General features: G+C 39.3%; 1 protein-coding gene across 2 annotated transcripts in view; it reads right to left on the reverse strand.

The window, feature by feature from the left end:
* Positions 1–9,233: 9,233 nt before the first annotated feature.
* TLK1 (tousled like kinase 1) overlaps positions 9,234–20,864 on the reverse strand; it is a 93,500-nt gene continuing 81,869 nt past the window's right edge. For both annotated transcript variants that reach the window (XM_083379500.1, XM_083379501.1), the window contains exons 15-21: positions 20,528–20,619; positions 20,352–20,441; positions 20,036–20,205; positions 18,465–18,600; positions 15,725–15,836; positions 15,147–15,254; positions 9,234–10,428 (exon numbers count right to left, since the gene is read on the reverse strand). In XM_083379500.1, coding sequence (XP_083235626.1) covers positions 10,252–10,428; positions 15,147–15,254; positions 15,725–15,836; positions 18,465–18,600; positions 20,036–20,205; positions 20,352–20,441; positions 20,528–20,619 — 885 coding nt within the window. In that variant the 3' untranslated portion in view covers positions 9,234–10,251. The remainder of the gene's footprint in view (positions 10,429–15,146; positions 15,255–15,724; positions 15,837–18,464; positions 18,601–20,035; positions 20,206–20,351; positions 20,442–20,527; positions 20,620–20,864) is intronic.

Genomic DNA, 20,864 nt, shown 5'->3' on the forward strand with positions numbered 1-20,864 from the left:
CAGTTGCTGTCTGTGTGTATACCGGCCTGGTGCTACGGGAGCCTTTCTAAATACAACCTCTAAATCATCTTTTTCCAGATATGTTCCATCTTTTAAAGAGAAAGTTAATTCAACTGTTAACATTACTTATAATTGATCGTTCACAGAACGTTTACAATGACATTAACTTTATGGGAATTTCTCCTAAATGTCCATATTTTTTCATGAGTCCGACATTCCCCTTCTCAATGACTTGCATCCTAGCTTCAATCCTATAAAAATCCTTTCTCTCCTTGTGCAATTCATTCTACTGTCTTCCAGTTCTCTGTAAGTATATAAGCATTTGCCTTGGATCCAACTTTCATATGCTTGCCTTTGGTCTCATTCTACAGTTCATGCGAACAAGGATTAAGTGGATAGCTTCCTTGTCTCCTTCGGCATGGTCTGTCTTTAGTGTCTGTCACTTGCAAAAGAAGTGATGTATCGAAACATGGTGAAATATTAATTATTCCAAGGTTGACACGGTCAAGCTAAGTTTGTCTGGTAGATTTTTCCAGTCTATCCTACAAGGAATGCAATAAGATTAAGCCTGCCTACATGCTGCTGAGTCAAGTCAACCAAAAGTGAAAATGACATAACCAAATGGCTTAGTTTCTCTTCTAAACTGTTTTGTGTCCTAATTTTTCTCACCTGTTACAGGTAGGACATAGGATCAGCAGAACACTAGGGGAGTTGAAACTATAAGCCTGCCTAAATGCCATTTAGTGAGCAGAATTCCCTCATCCCCATGCTGATCAAAGTAAAGAAATAAAAGGTAAAGAATGAGTAAAAACAAAATGCATGTTGTCAATTACATACTGTGTGTGTCTGACTTTGTCAGTTATTTTATGACAACAGGTAGGCCAAACTTTCTTTAGGGAAATGGGCATTTAATTCCTTGTAAAAAGGCTATTCAGCTATGAAACTGGATGACTGGATAATCTCTGGATTGTAATCCAAATTAAGAGAAAAAGAGAGATACCTGCTCCCAACTATCAGGCTATAAACATAAAATATTTTAAATTCTGTAATTGCCCTTGGTCCTAAATATGTCTGCCTCCTCAACAGGAAGGGTGTTCTTCAAATGATGTTCTTGTTAGTAAGATAGGCATACAGTATATTCCTATCCACCATAATAGATTCTCCATGCTCATCCTGGAGATTCGTTTGGAACTGTATCTTTGCCTCTTCCATCTTCCCAACAAAGCATACTATTTCATATAAAGTGGAGGCTGAAGATACATTGCAACTCTTGTATATCGTTACTGGATCCCAAGCTAAAGATACTCAAGGGTGACAATGTATATGGAAAACTGGAAAAGAGTATGGCTGAGGTAGTATTGCTTGTATGGAGTCTCTGGACCAATTAAAGGACATCAGGAGTCTTGGCCTTCCATGTTTACCTCTGTGGACAGTATGTTTTGCTGCAGTAGTGTCTTGCCTGCAGAACGTGTTCTCAAAGAAGCACTCTGATGGGCAAAGATGCTTTGCTTACTTTCATAAAGCAGTGGCTGTGCATGGAAATAACAGCAAAGTATCCTGCAAGGTCAACAGTGGAGACATCTATAGATTGTGGTGCATAGAACCACAAAGCTTAAGGCAAAAGTTGGCAACTTCATGAACACTGGGCATCATTGTCAGCCACTTGAACAACCAAAATCTTGTGAAAGAGTCAAGTCTCATGAGATCTTGGTGATTTGAGTCATTGCACGAGGTGGAGCCACCAGAAATTATGGAACAAAAGGAGTGACAAATATAGACAGAAAAGTCGCATAGGAGAGCAGAAAAGCAATCAAAACCACTCAGTTTAGAGATATATTTTTATGGTTTCTAATTGCTGCAGTGATTAGAACAAAAGACTCAAAAGCAAATAGAGTGAGAAGCTTCTATCATCAGTTAAACTTCCAAATATTGTCTGTGGTATGCAATGTACAAAAACGCACATACACTTACACAAGACAGAGACACACACATACTGTATGACAGTAAACAAAACTGCACAATAAATAGAAAATTCCCATTCTAAGAAGGCGATATAATCCAGGCGAGATGTCTAATGTCCCATCTGGCCTGACTGTTTGGGAAAAGACATGCTGCTGAATTGGAGAGATGACAGATCCCTAAAAATCGGACAGAAGGGCAACTGTGCTTGATAGCAAGACAAAGAGAAAAGTCACGGTAGTTGATGACTCACTGTTACAAGGTAGTGAAGCAAACAAATGTGAACCAGCCCCCTTAGCTTAGGAAGTGTGCGGTCTGGCAGGAGAAATTTTAATGCTACGAGTACAACTTCCAAGATCTATCACGTCCACTGGCAATTATTTCTTACTGCTGATGTACGTGGGGACAATGCTACAAAGAACAGCCATAACAATGTCACTAGCAACTCTGAAAGTCCCAGATGGAAGCTCAAAGTGCTTCCATCCGGTTCATTGAAGAGGAAAGAATACCACAGCCCACCACTGTCTGTGTAAGTGGTGGTGACGGAGAGATTTGTTTCTGAGACTACGACCTCCCATGAGCTGAGTTTCACCTCACAAATAATGACAAAAACGCATCTGACCCAAGCAGAATGAGGTAAATTTGAAGAAGGCGGTAGAAACAAACTTCTTAGTAAAGACCTGAGTAAGAATCATAAAATGAAGACATTAATCCTCTCGGGGCTGGTGATTGAGTTCCCCAAACTCATGGTTTTGGGTGACTTCAATCTACCATCCCTGGGAGGATCATCTGAGTTAGCTCGGGAGTTCATGGCTTCCATGACGGCCATGGACCTGACGCAAGTAATTCATGGACCGACTCATGTGGGAGGTCACACCCTGGATTTGGTTTTTCTATCTGGACGGTGGTTAGATGATCTTGGTGGGGGCTCCCCAATTGTTATGCCCCTGTCATGGACCGATCATCATCTCCTGCGGCTGGTCTTCCGTTTTGCCACTCCCCACCGTGGGGGTGCTGAGCCAACTAGATGGTTCTGCCCCAGGCGCTTAATGGACCCTGAGAGGTTCCAGGCAGCGCTGGGTTCCCCACCTGCCTCCTCTGCTCACAGCTCGGCAGATGCCATAGTGGAAGCCTGGGAAAGGACGGCCACGGAGGCACTTGACCGAGTTGTACCCTTGCGGCCCCTGACCCGGCGCAGATCCCAGTGGGCTCCATGGTTCTCCGCGGAGCTCCGGGAGATGAAGCGTCAGAGACGGGGCCTAGAGAGCGGTTGGAGGTACAGCCGATCTGAATCTGACCGATTGCGACTAAGAACCCATATCAGGTCTTATCTCGCAGCGATGAGGGTGGCGAGGTCTAATTACTTTGCTACCCTCATCGCGTCCGCAGATAATCGCCCGGCCGCCCTGTTTAGGGTGACCCACTCCCTCCTTAATCAGGAGGTGAGTGAGGAACCCTTGCAGGGGCGTGCCGAGGAGTTTAGTCAACTTCTGTCGGACAAAATCGCTCGGATTCGGACCGGTTTGGACTCCGACTGGGCAGAGTCGGACGATCAGGACACGGGTGGTCTTGTCAATGTTATCTGGGAGGAGTTCGATCCTGTAACTCCGGAGGAAGTGGACAGGATTATGGGGAGGCTGAGCTCCACCACATGTTTATTGGACCAGTGCCCTTCCTGGCTGGTTTATGCAGCCCGGGAGGGGACACGAGGCTGGTTCCAGGCGGTTATATCTCCCTCTTTGAGTGAGGGTAGTTTCCCCGCCGCCTTGAAAGAGGCGGTGGTGAGACCTCTCCTCAAGAAGCCTGCCTTGGACCCAGCTGTGTTGAATAACTTTCGTCTGGTCTCCAACCTTCGCTTTCTTGCGAAGGTTGTTGAGAGTGTGGTGGCGCATCAGCTCCCTCTAGTTCTGGATGAAGCAGATTATCTAGACCCATACCAATCGGGCTTCAGGCCCGGGTACAGCACGGAGATGGCATTGGTCGCGCTGGTGAATGATCTCTGGAGGGCTCGGGACAGGGGATATTCCTCTGTCCTAGTCCTATTAGACCTCTCAGCGGCTTTCGATACCATCAACCATGGTATCCTGCTGTGACGCCTCAGGGGATTGGGAGTGGGAGGCACGGTCCTTCAGTGATTCTCCTCCTATCTCCTGGGATGCTCGCAGTCGGTGTTGGCAGGGGGGCAGAGGTCGACCGCGAGGCCTCTCATTTGTGGAGTCCCTCAGGGGTTGGTCCTCTCGCCTCTCCTGTTCAACATCTACATGAAACCGCTGGGTGAGATCATTCGTGGTTTTGGAGTTGGGTATGATCAGTATGCTGATGATACCCAGCTTTCCATTTCGACCCCAAACCACCCCAGTGATGCCCTCGACGTGATGTCCCGTTGCCTGGAGGCGGTTTGGGTCTGGATGGGGAGGAACAGGCTTCGACTCAACCCTGACAAGACTGAGTGGCTGTGCGTACCGGCATCTCGGGATATTCAGGATATTCCACCCCTCGTTATGGGGGGTGAGTTATTACCCCCCGTAGATAGGGCTCGCAACTTGGGAGTCCTCCTAGATTCACAGCTTTCCCTAGAAGACCATATAGTAGCTGTGACTAGGGGGGCCTTCGCCCAGGTTCGCCTGGTGTGCCAGTTGCGGCCCTATCTAGACCGGGATGCCCTATGTACGGTCACTCACACGCTCGTGACCTCTCGTCTTGACTACTGCAACACTCTCTACATGGGGCTACCCTTGAAGACCACTCGGAGGCTCCAACTGGTACAGAATGCAGCCGTGAGAGTTGTGTTGGGAGTTTCCCGACACTCCCATGTCACACCTCTGCTCCGCGAGCTGCATTGGCTTCCAGTTGTCTTCCGGGTGAGATTCAAGGTGCTAGTAATGACCTACAAAGCCCTACATGGCATGGGTCCGGAATACCTTGGGGGAGCACCTGCGGCCGGCGTCAACTTCCCTCCGCCCAGTACACTCCCACAGAGAGGGCCTCCTCAGGGTGCCACCGGTCAAAGAATGCCGACTGGTGGCCCCCAGGGGGAGGGCGTTCTCTGTGGGCGCACCAGATTTATGGAACCATCTTCTAGTCGAGCTCCGGATGGCGCCTGATCTCCGCTCCTTCCGGCGCGATCTTAAAACCTACCTCTTTGAACAAGCTGGCCTGGCCTGATGGGATGGGGTCGGGTTTTATAAATTGATCTTAACCTTTTAATCTGTATTAATTTATTATGGGCATTGCTGTTTAACTACTTTTTAATTTTTGTACCTTGTTTTTTATTATGTATTGCCCTGTTCACCGCCCTGAGTCCTTCGGGAGAAGGGCGGTATACAAATTAAATTAATAAATAATAATTAATAAATAATAATGAAATCTAAAGCCCTAAATGGCTTGGGTCCGGGATATCTGAGGGAACACCTGCTGCCAGCATCGTTCCCTTCGTCCAGTGTGCTCCCACAGGGAGGGTCTTCTCAGGGTGCTGCCGGTAAAAGATTGCCGCCGGGTAACACCCAGGGGGAGGGCCTTCTCAGTGGGTGCGCCTGCCCTCTGGAACCAGCTGTCCGTGGAGCTGAGGACTGCCCCCGACCTCCGTTCATTCCACCGGGACCTGAAGACCTGGCTCTTCGAGCTCTCTGGCCCAGGCTGAGAATTTTAATTCTAATTTTAATTGGGGTTTTTTACTTTTTCAGGGACTGTTATAATCTTTTTAATTGTTTTTAATTTTTGTATTTCTTGTTTTAATTACCCTGTTAACCGCCCTGAGTCCTCCGGGAAAGGGCGGTATACAAATCCAATTAAATAAATAAATAAATAACTGCTTCTGAAAATAAAAAAAATGCCCATTTAGGTTTACAGCCCTCATTATCTATACATTAATGCTCAGAATATGGGAAATAAGCAAGATGTGCTTGATCGATGCACACAGAAGGGCTTCCATGACCAAAATGTAGAATTCTGCCATTCTCAAAAGCATCAGGAAAAAAAATGCATGGGAGGAGTTGCACCAAATGGTTTCTTTCCTGCTCAGAAGTTGAAATGAACGATTGGGCAATGTTACAGAGTATGAGTTAAAAGAAATGGCAGAATAAACAAAAGCAGTATGCACTCCTATCAACTATCACCCTTCCAAGGAAGGAGATGTAGATTATGGATCTTTCAAAGAGGCAAGAAGTTGCACGAGGGGAAGGGGGAAGTTATTTCAATTTTCCTGAGATCTGTTAGAAGACGAACTCCACAGAAGATAACCTTAAGGAATCCCTCACTTTTCAAAGAAGAAAGAAGCTTATTAAAGATCTGCAAAGGATAAATGCTGGAAATGGATAGTGAGATGAGTCACAAAGGAAGAAAACAGAAAGCTATTTGTGAACTGTAGAATTGATGAAGGAACTCAAAAGACACTCATAATGAATGAGTGAAGGATGCGGAGAATAGCAAAAAGGACTTCCTTAGATATACTTGTAGTCCTCGACTTACAACCATTCGTTTAGTGACCGTTCAAAGTTACAACAGCGTTGAAAAAAGTGACTTATGAACGTTTCTCACATTTATGAACATCGCAGCATCCCCTCGATCATGTGACCAAAATTCAGATGCGTGACAATTGATTCATATTTATGACAGTTGCCCTATCCCGGGATCATGTGATCACCTTTTGCGACCTTCTGACAAGCAAAGTCAATGGAGAAACCAGATTTACTTAACAACCATGCTGCTAATTTAACAACTGCAATGATTCACTTAACATCTGTGGCAAGAAAGGTCGTGAAAGTGGGCCAAACTCACTTAGCAACCATCTTGCTTAGCAACAGAAATTTTGGGCTCAATTGTGGTTGTAAGTCGAGGACTACCTGTACTCCAAATAAAAGAGGTATTGGCAGATCAGCTGCTAAATGAAGAAAGCAAAATGTTGACAGGCAACATAGCGTAGAGCTCCTGAAGTACTAAAGGTTGTTTCCTCCAACAAAAAACAGGCATGTTACTTAAGGAACTAGTGAAGCATAGGACGACTAAGATTGAACCTGGAGATTTATAGAAATGCAATCAGGAACTATTTACTTAGAAGGAATTTATGTCTCCAGGCACAGATTAATTGCATCCTAAGGCAGGGGTCCTCAATCCCAGGTCCGTGGACCAGCACCAGTCTGCGGTATGCCAGAAACCGGTCTGTGCAAACAAGTGAAGCCCCATCTGCAGGATGCAACAGCATGCAAAACCACTCCCCCTCTGGTCCGTGAAAAAAAAATCTCTCCATGGAACTGGTCCCTGGTGCCCAAAAGGTTAGGGTCCTCTTTCCGAAGGGACCGAAGGAATTAGAAGGCAGTACTGTTTAGCTGAACTCTTACCTGTTATCTTTGAGAAAACTTTGAGAACAGATGAAGTGACAGATTACTGGAGATGAGCAAGTATTATCTCTGGCTAAAACAATGAAGATATCCGTATAATTACAAATGAGAGACTTGTGTGCAAAACTTGAAAAGGTAAACAATGGAACGTTTTAGCTGTGAGCTGTTGAAGAAACTGAATTTAGCCTGGTTCCCGCTAAAAGCTGGAAAACATGCTTTATATGAGCGCTAGGTACATACTAGTTACAGCTTATTATGCTGGCCAAATAACCTAACTATTGTTTCTTAATACTTCCCTCCACACCTCAGCTTAGGCACTACACTCTTTTGTGCCAATGTTCATTTTAATTTCCACAGAAAAATTAAAATGAGTTAATGTGGAGCAAGTTGTGAAAAGTAAGAAAGGTTAAAAAGCAATAATACAAATGCTGAAAAACAGAACTGGTCACAAACCAGAGGATTTTCAATGTTCTTGAATAACAGGAATCATTTCACACATTACTTAGAAGAGATGTAACCCTGTAGGTGCACTGGTATGATCAAGCACACATATGTTTCACCTATTTTAAGATGAAGCTTTTAGAACTTGTGGCCAAAAAAAATGAAATCTTCCCTTCATGTGCCATTGCAAAAATTATGGGGCTGTTGCTCTGATTGGGTTGGATAATGTCAAGCACCAGAGAAATCAGGTGATTCAGGCAGTTCAAATGAGTATGAAGATTTATTGTAAGCTTAAGTTCTCTACAAGAATCTGACAAAAGAGTCTGTGAAAGGAAATGAGTGGGAGATTAAGAGGCCTCAAGGGGGGCCGGACTTAGATCTCTTGTGGGCACATAGGGACTCATGACTTATGACACATTTGACCCCTCCCTCGGGCTCAGCCTGGTCATCTCCTACCGATAGTGTGTCACAATAAAGCAAATTTTTCTTAAATCCCCCCAATCCTCCTAGGACTGCATTAGAGGACTGTAGGGCCCTCTAAAATAGTGTATGGGGCTTCAGAGATAAGGAAATAAATATACAAAATAGACTAGATTGCTTTTTCATCCAATGGGATGCTTTTACTAATTTATTTTTTCTCTCTATTAGCAGAAAGAATCCTTCAATTTGTGATTAGGCAATTCGAAATTTGGTGCATTATCCTACATAATAGATGGACTGGTTCCAAGACAGAATGTAGTGGTCTGATTAAACACAATGGACAGAAAATAATTGGTTTTACATTGAGTGACTTAGGGAAACTATTCCTTGCATTATGAATAAAAGATATTGTTACTGTCTTTTATATTCCAAAAGAAGACCTTGAAAACCAGTTTAAATGTCAACTCTCATTATTTTATTACTGTTTTGGCTACATTCTCTACAATTTCAGCAGCATTTTGAAGAGACAGTTAATGTATCCTTATGTACAACAAAAACAAAATGGCTTGCAACATCAGAAACAAGAGCCACATTTTAACTGTACAATATTAAATGAAAAACCGGTGGTAATGCAGCCTCCCCTTCTGCAACATGAACAAAGTTACATACAAGTATTCAGCATTATGAATATGACGAGAGGAATCTTGTATGGAAGAGAGATACTGCATTCGGAAAAAGAAAAAACCTTACCATACAAGGCAGTTAGAAAATGTTTCACATTTTAAAATATCTGTACAAGCCACAAGAGACATCTCTTTAGAGGAACATCTTCCCACCTTGTAGACAGTACTTCCAGAAACCGAGAATAACCATAAACAACTTCTACATCTAGTATCCACGTGCTCCAGTTCAGGAAACTGACTTGAACTGTACTGTACAGTTCCAACACAGATCGGTTTGACATGCCTTGATTGTTAATGAATTATCTACTTTCAGTCTCTCTAGGACTTTCAGCTGACTTGCACCTTAAGGAGGTTGTTTTGATTTTTTTTGTTTTTGTTTTTTGCAAAAGCAAAAGCAACATCATTTAGCAGCAATTAAAAGCGCCTTCAATGAGACTTAAAAAAAATACAATATCCAATTAGAAAAAGCCATACTTTTAAACATTTGTACAGAAATAAGTTGCTGAATTTTTTTAAACTGAAAATATGACATCTGTACAATACATTTACAATAAAATTAGAAGGGAATTTGTCATTATCCTGCATAGAAACATTAAACACGACCAATTTGCTTTTGGTTACATACATGGCCTAGTAACTCCTCCACAGAAAGCCAGGATAGCAGAGATCAGCTGACAACTCTGCTAAATATCAAAATGCCACTTAAATAGTTGAGCTAGTTTCAAACTAGATTTTGCTCCCTCACTGGAACTGTTATTTTTATCCCTTTGAAAATACAGTCATTCAATCAACAAACACATTTTTAAAAACTTCGCACCAGCCCTACCCCCATCCCACCCCGATATTAAATCCCTTCTATCCACTGAAATTAAGAAACAAAGCTGTGTCACTCAACTTGACTTTGGTTTTTGAAATGTTGACTTCTTGGGAAGAAAAGATTCTTTTATTTAAGCTTTTTTCTTTATCTTGTCCAGGCACTGAGTTGTTGTTCTGTGCTCCATTTTCTTCTTTATTGAAATAATGAAAACTACACCCCTCTTTATAAGAACTCTCCAGTATCAACCAAAAGGGTTTTTTTTAAAGTAAAAAGATTATTTACAGTATTCCCTCCCTAGAAGTCCAAACACACATTTTCTTCAGTCTTAATAACACAGTACATCTGGTTGGGAGGCAGCGGGCAATGCTGTCCTTCCAAGTTTTCAAAGTGAACGTCTAAAATAAAGGTAACCCTTCTCAGATCATGATCCAGTCTCCTCAGAAAAAACAACTTTTCTTTGAAGGACCACAGTATAAAGACACCATTGTTAAAATTGTCCTGCCGTAAACAAGGCTAACAGGATGCTTTCAGATGAAAGTCCACTGCAGCTAAATATCATGAAGGTGTCAAGCAAAACCATCTCGGTGAAGAAGCTTCAGTAAGGAATAATGCTTGATATAGGTGGTGTGGGAGAGGCTGCCAGTCCAGTCATATGCAAGTTTCCTGAAGAGTTTGATCTTCTCATGTGCGGAAGTAGGTAAGCATCGTTAGCCAGCTGATGGACATCGAATCGATCCTCTTTACGATATGCCAAGCAACGCCTGATAAAGGCCTAGAAGAGGGAAAAACAGACAGCATGGTTGTGGAATTAAATGCAGTTTGCTGATGGAATGTCAACCAACAGCTTGTATTCCTCCTTTTTCTTCCATTTCCCAAATGTGTCCTAGAGGTTGGGCGACCTCAATTTGAAGAACATGTAGGTGAAAATCCCACTGTTCTAATGGAAACCCATTCTCATAAATGATGAAGTAGCATAATATAAAATTTGAAGTCTCTGATTCAAATTTCACTTTACATTAATTTAGTAGATGTTTTCAATAAGCCATGCTTGGCTAGATTTGTTCAGCACCTCCTAACAAATTCAGAGCCTGTGTTTCATTTATAGTTAAGTATAATATGTTAAGTAATCAGAGATGCTAATTATCAGCAACATTTTTTAAGTATTACTAGGAAAATACAAGCAGGCCATAAATGAATTGCTCAACAATGTCGTATTAGGTTATTTTCAACAGCCACATTATAATAGTGGGAGTAACGTTGTTCTAAAATCTACTGAATTCTAATTTAAGATTAAATCATTGTAAAGGGATGAGAAATCAAAATCAGTTACTGACATACATAATAATATATATTGCCAATTAATTTTTAAAAAACGTTTAATTCTGTGCCATTTCTCCCTGATCTTTCCTTTTAAATGTATAATCTTGTTATTGGAGACAGAAATTACTTATTTTTCCCAATCATTAGTATTTGCATAATAATCTTTGATAAAAACATAGAAAACAAACTCAGAATTAGTGTGCATCTAATGATCCTTCCATTTACATAAATCACTTTGATTCAGGAGAGGCATCAATATGTACCCAGGGAGAAAAGTGAATACGCTGATTCACTTTCCTCTCTGGAACCTCACTTCCTTCCTGGAAGATTTCCCAACCCCTGGAAACAAATATGGAGAGGCAAAAGAAAAGATGAATGGATGAAAATAACATTTATTTAGATATTGGGCTACTTGATGCCAAAGCAACTCTTTTCTTCCTGTTCTGTTAATAAACGTTCCAGTTTTCTAGCTGAGGAGCTATGGCGGGTTAGACATCCCTGCAAGCATCCCTATGAGCAAGGAGAGCACTATGGCCAAGCTTGCCAACCAGATAGCAAGTTCTAACTAACCAAGTTCCCTCTGGAGAAGGAGATATTGGGAGATTGCCCAGTTATAGTCTGGATAACTGCTCCTCACAAACAGATCACAGAAATTGAGTTTCTTGTGGTCAATCACGAGTTTAGTGGCTTAGGAGACATTGTGTTCAAAACTACTGTGTAGTCTTTATGGAAAGTCTCACTTTCTTAAACCCTTCTGGGTACAATTAATGTGACCTCGGCCTAGTCACTCTCTCTAAGCCCAATTCAGTTCACAGAGTTGTTGTGGGGAAAATAGGAGGAGAAAGGTGTGTTGGATATGTCTACCTTGAGTTATTTGTAAAAATAATGCAGGGGGAATACAAAGCAACAAACAAGCAAACTTAAGAGGGATCTTTGGAAAGACAGGGAAGAACAAAGGCACTTGGTAAGTCACCTTTTTGCAATTAAGATGAAATAAAAGCAGCTTAAAATATTTTGACTTAAAAGAAAAAGAAAAAAAAACAAAACTGTCAATAGTTTGGATGCTTTTAAAAAAGTAGTGGAAGAAGGATTTACCAGGATTGAAAAAGGATATGAAAGAAGTTAAGAAGACTGAGAAATCTGTAGGACAACTGGCTGAAAAATGTAAAACAAATTAATGGCAACACAGAAGTTATAACTAGAGAGGTGGAGAAAGATTTAGACAACATGGCACAACTGGAAGTGAGAGAAAAAGATTTTTGTTTAAGATTTAGAGCAGATTTGGGCATTCTATGGCCCACAGGCCACCTCTGACTTTGGGTGTTTCTACGAGACCCGTGATAATTCATGGGGAAGATACCAAAGAAAAAATGGTTACATTTCTAACTTTTTAGATTGGGATGAAGATGACACAGAAGCAGAGATTGATAAGGTTTACAGGATCAATACATGATTTGCAAAATGAAACAGTGTTCTAAGGTATGTGCATGTTATCATGAAGAAGGCTAGAGACCATGTTTTGCAGCAGCATTGTAATACTGAAGATTGATGATGATAACACAGATATAGTTAAGGAAATTCCAATTAGAATACTATGTAAAAAAGAAGAATTTGGGAGGGAGGGAGTTTCTGGTGTGATTTATAGTGAATTATATCTTCAAAGGAGTGGAGATGGCCTTGTGGCAGAAATCAACACCCAGAAGGTCAACAACGAACAATGAAATCTCTCTGAATAAAGGAGATTGTGAGATAACCCACTTGTTATCTCACAGCTGTTCCCTCATAGGTAATCAGTGGGACGAATTTTTTTTGCATTTTGCTTGCTGAGCTAGCTGAGCAGCTGGAAGGCATGAGATGCATGTGATAGAAAAGAGAGAATCATGATGTAATCTTAGACAGGTTTGGTTAGAATTGTACTATAGCTGCCAAGAGGAAGGTTGGAAGCCATTTATCTGTATTCTCATGTTTTCTGTTGTTTCTCCCATCTCCTTTTTTTCATAGTTCTTTTTTCCATGGTCACATTTACTATACTCATAACTATATTTTGCTTTCTTTGAATGTATTCATTATCAATGTAAATTTTTTCTATAAAAACTACGTTTTGTTTTTTTTTGTTTTTTTTTTAAAAGTCTCTGCATTCCATCAGCACTGTTTTTATTAGATGCAAGTCTCCTGTAGTGATTGACTTAAGAACTGCATTTTCTTGGTTCAAAAACCTTATTTTTTCTAAAACCTGAAAGGTTTGATTCATTAAGAGGTTCTGTATCATGCTCTCTGTTATATGTATTAATATTATCTTCAGAATTTCTCAGCTCCAAAAATCTATCCAATCAGTACAATTATTCAGTGATTTGCATATAGTTTACTTATTGAGATGGGATAATGTAAGTGTGGGGTAAACACAACTCCAAATATCAGCCTGTTTTTACTTTAGATTATGATCATTCTGGACTAGTAAATTCACTATACTTTACGTGTTCTTAGATGTGGAAAGTTGTTGGTGATAGAGTACTAACAATTTTGTCAGGAGCAAAGAAACTACAGAATGAAAGAATGGAAGTATGGATCAGGTTAGATAATAGGCTACAGTGAAAAGGATGACGCAGTTGGAAAGAAGTAGCACTATACCAGACATGTCAAACACAAGGCCCGGGGGCCAGATCCGGCCCGCGAAGTGGTTTCATGTGGCCCGCGAAGCCATCCTGGAAACAGTGAGGGAACGGCCCCCACTGCCTTGGCCCTGGCCCAGAGACCCTCCTTCTGCCAGAGACCCTCAGATCTATCCCACTCCTGCCCAGGCCCCCTTAGGCACCCTTGATGCGAATGATGTAGAGCTGGCCACGCCCACCCAAGTAGGCCATACGCACTCTAGCCACGCCCACCCAGTAGGCCACACCCACCCTGGCCATACCCCCCTGGCCCCCTGAGGGCAACCGCAATGCTGATGCGGCCCTCAATGAAATTGAGTTTGACACCCCTGCACTATACAATATAAAAAATATTTAATCCAAGCCCAGAAGCACCAGGCAAGCCCAGTCTTGCTAAGCTCACAGAACTTGTTTAACTTGGATGGGACTACCAACAAAAATAGCGTTCCTGGACATATTCTTCTGTGGAAAGTAGAGAGAAAATGCAGTATTCTCCCTTCATGTGTAGAGGCTTTATTAACATGGAAAATTAAGCTAAATATGGCAGAATTCTACGAAGAAGTTTCCACTTGACTCCACACAAGGACTAATGGTTAAACAAGCTAGAAACAAACTATTTCTATTTAGTCTATTTAATTATGGCTATTTAATTATGGCTAAACCAACCAGAAAATGTGTCCGAATGCCATGGCTGATGTTTCTTTTCAACATAAACACCATTAAAACATGCCATTTCATTAGGTTAGCTTGGAGGAAATAAAACTTGTTCTGAACTATTTACATAAGCACATCAATGAGCTAAAACAAAGATTTAGATTGGATAATCCCTTCTTTCTATTTCAGGAAATTTGCAATTTTTTTTAAATCAGAGATTTTTGAAATAGTCTTATGATTAAATTTTAAATTAAATTTTAAATTTAATTAAACTAAGATTTATAATGCACTGCTTGAAGCTGGCTTCTTGGGAAAGTAGTAGTGTTCATTTTAACCACATGCTTGATTTAACATTACATAATGCCTAGTTCACAATAGCAAATATAATTTTAAACAAGTGACAGTGATACTGTAATTTAGGATTTAGGACAATATAACTGTACTTTAGGATTTTTTTTTCTAGAATTGAAGATTACAGAACAAAACAAATTGGCTTATCTAGTTAAGACTTCTGCAATTATTGATGTTCAAAGTATTTTTAATGCCGCTCATCTTAACATTTAGTTACATTTATTATTTATTCAACAAGATCAATGTTTCAGGATTCCAGAGAATCATTTTCAGTATCTGATAGGTTTTTTCTAACATGTGATAACAGATTTACATAAATTGGGGAAACACATAAACTGTTTGGGAAAAAATGCATTTGCTTTTAAATGTATGAATTCCCATGTGAAATTAAAAAACAATTCTTACAAAAATTTAAATACATTTTGTTTGTAGTTAGCTTTAAATGTTTTGTTTGACTAAACCTCTTGTGTCAGAATATATTACACTCTTATCAAAATTGATGGTTGAACTCTTTTACCTTGGCTTCATTGCTCACAACAGGCTTTACTGGGAACTGTACTTCAGTGGCTTTTAATATTGTGTTTTCTTGAAGTATATCTTGTTGTGATTGGTTATGGCCAAATGGCTGGAAAGAGTTTAAAAAAAAGTTCAGAATTCATTATACCATGCATATATTTGTTTGAAAAAAGAAACATTATTTTTTAAAATGTAAAATCATGCTACATTAAAATATTTTAAAGTATTTCAGAACAATGGGAAATGAAATTATGTGTAAGTTGAATAGAGAGCCCTTTTGGTGCAGTGGTTAAAACATCAGGCTAGAAACTGGGATACTGTGAGTTCTAGTCCCACCTTAGGCACAAAGCCAGCTGGGTGACCCTGGGCCAGCCAACTTTCTCAGGTCTAGGAAGCAGGCAATAACAAATTATTTCAAAAAATCTTGCCAGGGATTTGACCAGGAAGTCCCCGAGATTTGGACACGATTGAACAGAAGAAAAAGTAATAATTGTATTTCCCTGTACATATTCTTGATTAATGGAATTATGCTAGTCAAACTTTTCTGTATGGAAAATTGCAGTTACTGTGCATGCTTACCTTTCGGCCATACAGACACTGGAAAAAGATTACTCCAACTGACCACACATCCACCTTGTTGGAAATTTTTGGTGGTTCTTTTCCTACAACAAAGCACTCTGGAGGCAAATACCTGAACGAAAACAAGAAAGGAAAAGATTCATTCAGGGTAAACAGGCATGCTGTCCACTAGAAGATTGATATGTTAAAAACCTAGTCAAGAATGGTTAAGCCCAAACATAAAAATGGCATGTATGTTGTTAATGCAATTCATAATAACCCTAAGTTATTTACTTGGTTGGTTTATATTAAGTTTATTAAAAGCTTTCAGGACCCAACATTGTTGATCTAAGAGCTTATTTTAATTATTATAAAACTGTCTTAACATTAAAACACTGAAAACTTGCATCTTAGGATCAGTTATATCTTTCTTCTCTGACTTGTGAACTACACTACTACATAAAATTTTGCTACTTTTATACATATCTCAATGTCCGAGCTATAAAGTAAAATGAAGCAAGCAATTCTTCAGTCTCACCCAAATAAGTTATGAAATGTGGCAATTAGTATGGTGAACTAATACTACACTATTGGTTGCAAGGCTAATAGTACAGAACTTTGGAGCACATGGTTTACTGTGCTCTACTGCTCCAGATCCACAAGGGTAGACTCTCTAATTGAATGGAAATTTCCTGTTTTCTGTACAGCACTGCAGAGGGTCAGCCATTTCATCTTACTAATGAGTGTGCTCTTCTATGTGTAGGAGTTGTTAAGACATAAACACACTGTTGGTTTATGGCAGCAATTTATTTCTTCGAAAGCAACTCAGAAGCAAAGAGGTCTATTTGGTGCTCTGAATTCCTGACTCAAAACAAGAGTCATCCTGATTAAAAGCCGAACTTAATGATGGCATCATGAAGGAAAGCCAGTGTTAAGGAACCAAATTCATATGGCTAGACTTAACTATTCTCAAGCTATTCTCCAAAGCGCCTGAAGGCAGGACAAGAAGCAATGGATGGAAACTAATCAAGGAGAGAAGCAACCTAGAACTAAGGAGAAACTTCCTGACAGTTAGAACAATTAACCAGTGGAACAACCTGCCTCCAGAGGTGGTGAATGCTCGAACACTGGAGGTTTTTAAGAAGAGACTGGACAGCCATTTGTCTGAAATGGTATAGGGTTTCCTCCCTAAGCAAGGGGTTGGACTAGATGACCTCCAATGTCCCTTCCAACATCATCATCATCACCACCACCACTACAACTACAACTACTTTAACAAACATAAGCATACAGTCCAAATCCTCAGCTTTATCTTCACTAGCCTGGATGTAAGACAGCACTTGATACGCATCTGGGGTCTTGAAAAAAGTTCTTACAATTCAGATTGGACCAACAGGGAAGTTAGAATATAAATCACACTGGGCTCCACAGAGAAGTAAGTAAGGTTGCAGGAATGTATGAGCCACCTCTAGTTGAAAAGAAATTCAGTACTACGGCACTGATGTACTGTACATTTTGACTCACATATTTGATATGTTTGTTTCAGACTCTAGAATGAAGAAAAACATTCCCCAGATGTTTGAAGGTTTGGACCTGTACAATATCTACTTCATTTATAAACTAGTGATGACATTTAGGTCTCTACAAAAAGGAGTGCTACTGATTTTGAGTTATTAATCTCCATCTCAATATCTGTACTCCATTGTGTAAAACCATTTAACTCTCTCCTCCAAGTAATTTCTGTTCTATTACAAATGATATTATGAGTAAGGAATACGATTGCAGCATATTTAATAGCGATTTTAGCGGAACAAAAATCCCATCTTTTTAATTTTTCTGGAGTACAAAGACAAGAATGCATGTGTTTTATTCTTCTCAGTGTAGGAGTAGTAAGGATGTATCATAATACCTTATTACAAGTATTGGTTTCTAGTTCTGGATTAGCAAACAAGCTCAAATTTACTGAATTGTAACAAATTATGGTAGACCAAACTAGAAATTGAATTGATACAGAATTCAAAACCCAGGTGGGGAGTTGGTAAGATACATAACTGAGATGAATACAAGCCACTCTGAATGCTCACAAATTACAACTTTACAGACCAAATACATTCAAAACATGGCCACATCTTCGTGCACTTGCAATCACACACTTTGCTTTTTTTCCCTATGAAGGAAAATGGCTTGGCCTGCACATCTCGTTTACGCACAGCTTACAAAGTTCTATAGTCACAATGCAATGCTGCTTTAAGGATCTGAGGAAAAATCCTGTCCTTCATATACTCGTTTGTTGCAAAGCATTTTTCCTGAAGTATCTGCAGAGTGCTAATACTGGTGAAACTTTGATGATTTCAGCAGTGAAACATTTAATGATCACCACAATTCACAAATCAAATGTATGTGTTTACCTTCTTTTTTCAATAGAACCAATGTTTTACATTTTAAAAATACATAAAAAGAAGATGGCTATTTGTCAGCCTGAATGTATATGCTGAATATTGAAATGCCTTCAGTGAATACTTCTCAGTTTGTATATGCATATCGGGTTTTTATTAAGCTCAGCATGATAAAAGATAAATTCTATACCATTAAGATGTAAACTGAATTAGGCGCGATACCTGTCTTTTTGCTGTATTTGTATGGCAGCTGTACATAAACTTTGTTATTCATGAGAATAACTAAAATGTCATGTAAAAAACTTTATTTCATCTTTTTGTTTAATAAAAGAAAAAAAAAGTTTGTGAAATGGAAAATAACATACCAGTAAGTCCCAGCTCCTTGTGAAGTTAGGTCCATTCCATCAACACCATAGCTATCATCATCCATTATTTTGGACAGGCCAAAATCTGTGATTTTTATTTCTCCACATGCTGTTCCATCAACCAAAAGGATGTTTCCTATCAAAAGAAGAAAATCTCATTATGAAAAACCAAGTCTAGCCCATTATAGTTTCTCAACAACATTTCATTCTGATGAGAATGTAATCGTTTTTAGGGCTGAACAAAGGAGTAAAGATGTGTTTCATGATTTGCAGGAGTATGAACAAAGCACCTCTCTTTGAATCGTTCAAACACCCTCATCTTTTGTAGAGCTCATATGGCTGTTTCAAAAGTTGCTCCAATTCTCAATGCATATACATACTTGCTTAGCTCCTTTGCTTCATTGGTGGACACAGGGAAAGTATTGTCTATGCTTACCCAAACCCACGGACTTAACAGAGCACAGCTTTCAAAGCAACCAATGAGCTTTACAGCTTCAGTGAATTGCTTATTCCAATACTCTGCTTTCAATTGCATTGCACAGACCTAACGATTTTACAGAACTGAAATATCGTTACATATTTATAGAACTATCCCATGTAGCACTTGAAACCTGTGAAAGGCAATTTATTTACTTTATTTAATATATCTGCTGCCCATCTCACCAGTCAGATGACTCTGGATAGCTTACAACGGGTAAAAAGATAAAAGTTCCTGTATCTCAAACATATTTAAAGTCACAGAATGCATGCAGACTTAAGTTAATTTACAACTAAACCTACACAAACTTTACATAAAGATTAGTACACATTTCACAAATTCAAATCCAAATGATAAGATTTTTAAATAAAGAATGCACTTTGGGGTATTATAATAATGTCATGCTATTTGTACTGAATTTTATAGTTTTCATGTATTAAATACTTTATAGAAAAACAAAAGCTTCAAGAATTGGACAACAATGCCTGCAATTATATTTGCATTATAATTTTGTTGTATTTCAGTTTTTCTTGATTGACTAAGCTCTGTAGCTGCTGTATTTTGTTATTTCTATTTGTACATTATACTGAGTATCCACTGAGAATCAACCCAAAAATAAAGCAAGAAAATAACATTATTTCCTGCCTATTCAAAAACATACAGAAATTAATAAGTTTCTACGCAGTGGAAGCAAATTAGACTACTGTTATTTTATATTCCAGAATAAAAACCGTAATGTTGAGTGTATTACACAATAAAATAAGCAATACATTATATATACATTAAGTATTTCAATTTAGACCATAATTTCACTCAGCAGCCCCTTCCAATTTTTTCCTATTACAACTACTCTGCATGGTAAGTTGGGTTGAGAAAGAAGGATAGGGCCACGTGAGGCTCAATCTGCCTCTTCTTGTCCTAATCTAACTTTACTTAAGCTTTACTCTGTGCTACCTCTTTTTAAGCAATGCAAATCTGATGGATTTAATAAGGACAAAAATAGAAAATTGGCTTCTTAACAAGCATGAAGTGAATGATATATTTTACAGAAATGCTATATAAAAAGGAAGTTGTATTAGTATTTCTGACTTACCTGGTTTAAGATCATAATGTATAATGGGTGGTTTAATTTCATTGAGATATCGCAGTGCATTTACAATCTGCATTACAATGGACCTAGCTTCCTTCTCTGTCATTAGTTTATGTTGTTTGAGATAGAAATCCAAATCATTACCTTCACAGTATTCTAACACTGTACAAAACCTATAAGAGAAGAAACAAAGATAGTCCAGGAAATAAAAAAGATGCATTTATTTAAGCACAAAAGAAAAATATGAAATTAATTGGATATTAAAAGTAATATAATCCAAACTGCTCTTAAACAAAGAAGCATGATTTTATATACTTACGTATCTGTATCCAAGGAGAAGTAATCATAAAGTTTTACTATCCGTGGATGATCCAACTCTTTGTGTATTCTGTACTCTCTGCAGGCATGCCTTTTGAAAAAAGGGAATCATTAATCGTGGATACTGGAGTATCATTTTAACTTGCCACCAGAAGAAGCGTTTTAAAAAATGCTTACTTGTGGTAGTTTTCCTTTTTCTCATCTCTCCAGCTTTTGTTAAGTTGATGTATCTTCACAGCGGCATATCTTTGCTCATAAAGATCAAATGCCTGCAAGACCCGTCAGATGACGTTAGTAAAAAGAGAAATACTGTTTAAGTTTCAAGTAAACAACAACTTCTAACACTTCCCTGTGTCATGTGAGTCTATAGACTTTATTAATTGAAACATGTAAAACAGAGATAAGTAAAGCTTGAGAGGTCATGTATTATGGGATAAACATTTGAATTTGGGATGTTGAAAGAGCTTCAGAGATATTTTCGTCCAGCAATTGTCCAGGTTGACAATTAGCCTTT

The sequence above is a fragment of the Vipera ursinii genome (genome assembly GCF_947247035.1).
Source record: "Vipera ursinii genome assembly, chromosome: 1".
In the NCBI taxonomy this organism is placed as follows: domain Eukaryota; kingdom Metazoa; phylum Chordata; class Lepidosauria; order Squamata; family Viperidae; genus Vipera; species Vipera ursinii.